Source organism: Phoenix dactylifera, unplaced genomic scaffold, assembly GCF_009389715.1.
Source record: "Phoenix dactylifera cultivar Barhee BC4 unplaced genomic scaffold, palm_55x_up_171113_PBpolish2nd_filt_p 001030F, whole genome shotgun sequence".
NCBI lineage: Eukaryota > Viridiplantae > Streptophyta > Magnoliopsida > Arecales > Arecaceae > Phoenix > Phoenix dactylifera.
The window spans coordinates 134,617-137,267 of NW_024068383.1; the positions used below are offsets into that span (position 1 = coordinate 134,617).

General features: G+C 40.0%; 1 protein-coding gene and 1 non-coding gene across 2 annotated transcripts; one reads left to right on the plus strand and one right to left on the minus strand.

Annotated features, from left to right (window-relative positions):
- Positions 1–288: 288 nt before the first annotated feature.
- Positions 289–395, minus strand: LOC120107815. Its single transcript, XR_005509440.1, has one exon. It is a non-coding gene; the product is annotated as a small nucleolar RNA R71 (small nucleolar RNA).
- Positions 396–641: 246 nt separating this feature from the next.
- Positions 642–2,339, plus strand: LOC120107814. The gene has a single exon (XM_039121275.1). It carries the CDS (start codon positions 642–644, stop codon positions 2,337–2,339), a length of 1,698 nt encoding a protein of 565 aa, XP_038977203.1.
- The last annotated feature ends 312 nt before the right edge of the window (positions 2,340–2,651 follow it).

Genomic DNA, 2,651 nt, shown 5'->3' on the forward strand with positions numbered 1-2,651 from the left:
AATAATTTTGAGATTAAGCCTGGTCTCATCCAGATGGTGCAGCAGGAGCAGTTTGGTGGAGGACCTTCTGAGGATCCACATGCACACCTTGCCAATTTCTTGGAGATTTGTGATACAATCAAGATGAATGGAGTTAGTGATGATGCTATTCGACTCCGACTTTTTCCATTTTCTCTAAAGGATAAAGCCAAGGCCTGGTTGAATTCCAAAGCGCCTAACTCTTTCACCACCTGGAATGCCTTGTCACAAGCTTTTCTGAGTAAGTATTTTCCCCCAGGTAAGACTGCCAAACTTAGAAATGATATTACCAGTTTTGCTCAGTTTGATGGTGAATCTTTGTATGAAGCCTGGGAGAGGTTTAAGGATTTGCAGAGGAAGTGTCCACATCATGGTCTTCCTGATTGGCTGATTGTACAGACTTTCTATAATGGATTAACACATTCAGTCAGAATTACTATAGATGCAGCTGCAGGAGGTACTTTAATGAGTAAGTCAACAGAAGAGGCATATGAGTTGTTAGAAGAAATGGCCTCTAACAATTATCAGTGGTCTAATGAAAGATGTATGCCTAAGAAAGTTTCAGGTATGTATGATGTAGATGGCATAAACATGTTGAATGCCAAGTTGATTCTCTAGTAAAAATGTTCGGTAAGCTGGGTAATGTGAATTCCGTTTCTAGTCCTGTATTGAGTTGTGATTGCTGTGGAGGAGCTCACATGAGTTCTGATTGTATGCAGGTTCAATTTGTGTCTAATTATGATAGGCAGCAACAGCAGAACAACCCTTATTCCAACACATACAACCCAGGATGGAGGAATCATCCTAACTTTTCATGGAAAGATCAAGGTAACCAAGGTAGCAGTTCTAGACCTCTCCATCCTCCTGGTTTCCAACCAAAACCATCCCAACCAGAAAGTAAACAGTCTTGGGAGATAGCTATTGAGAAGTTAGCCAATGCCAGTTCAGAGAGATTTGAGAGACTGGAAGCAAAGGTTGACCAGTTGGCGAGTTCCAATAGAAATGTGGAGATGCAATTGGGGCAGTTAGCCAATTCCATCAATTCTCGTGGACAGGGTAATTTGCCTAGTAAGACAGAGGTCAATCCGAAGGAGCATTGCAAGGCAGTCACCTTGAGAAGTGGTAAGCAACTTGGTCAGGTAAGTAGTGAGACTATAGTTGGTGATAAAGTAGACTATGAAGAGGTGAACAAGAAGGTCAGTGAAGAAGTTGAGGACCTAGCCAAGACACCATCCCTACTACCACCAGTCGAACCTTATGTTCCTCCCATTCCTTTTCCTCAAAGGCTTAAGCAGAATAAAATTGATCAACAGTTTGAGAAATTTTTGAAAGTGTTTAGGCAGCTTCACATTAATATTCCTTTTGCAGACGCCTTAGCACAAATTCCTGCATATACAAAATTTTTAAAGGAGATCATGTCTAAGAAGAGGAAATTGGAAGATTTCGAGACCATTGCCTTGACGGAGGAATGCAGTGCCATTATCCAGAATAAGCTTCCACCAAAGCTAAGAGATCCAGGGAGTTTTTCTATTCCTTGTACTATAGGTGATGTTGATTTTTCTAGAGCTTTGTGTGATTTAGGTGCTAGTGTTTCACTAATGCCTTTATCTGTATCTAGGAAGCTTGGATTGAAGGAGTTAAAGCCTATTACCATCTCTTTGCAGCTAGCTGATCGATCGGTCAAATATCCTTTAGGTATTCTTGAGAATGTGCTGATCAAGGTAAAGAAGTTTATCATTCCAGTTGATTTTATTGTTTTGGAGATGGAAGAAGACACCGAGATCCCTATCATTTTAGGCCGGCCCTTTCTAGCCACAGCTGGAGCTATCATAGATGTTAAGAATGGTAGGTTGACTTTGAAGGTTGGTGAAGAAGAGGTAGAGTTTAATTTATTTGAAGCTACTAAATATCCTTCTTTTACTGATCATGTTTTTCGAGTTGATGTTGTAGATGAGTCGACCAGAGAGTTTTTTAGGGCTGAAAATACTAAAGAACCTCTTGAGACTTGTTTAGTGAGTGCAGGGACAAGTAAAGATGATAATCTAGAGATTGCTAAAGTGGCGTGTGCATTAGAGGCTACATGTCCTAAGCCAAAGAAGAGAGGTATTTATTTTGAGGATATCGGCAAAGGTAAGCCACCCCCTCCCCCTTCTAATGTGCAAGCACCAGTTCTGGAGTTGAAGCCATTACCCTCACATCTCATGTATGCATTTTTAGGTGAGAATAATACTTTGCCTGTGATTGTGAGTGTTTCTTTGTCTAATGAGCAACTTGACAAATTGATACGTATTTTGAGATTGAGAAAAAAAGCCATACGATGACTATATCAGACCTTAGAGGAATTAGCCCTTCATTGTGTATGCATAGAATTTTAATGGAGGATAACCATAAACCTATTGTTGAAAATCAGAGACGGTTAAATCCGAACATGAAAGAAGTAGTTAGGGCTGAAGTTCTTAAATGGTTAGATGCAGGGATTATTTATCCTATATCTGATAGTTTATGGATTAGTCCAGTGCAGGTAGTACCTAAAAAGGGTGGGATGACTGTGGTGCATAATGAAAATAATGAATTAATTCCCACTAGGACAGTAACTGGGTGGAGAGTCTGCATAGATTATAGGAAACTTAATA

What these genes read in the sequence shown, in the direction of transcription:
- LOC120107814 (XM_039121275.1), top strand. Translation starts at nt 642, where the DNA reads ATGTTCGGTAAGCTGGGTAATGTGAATTCCGTTTCTAGTCCTGTATTG.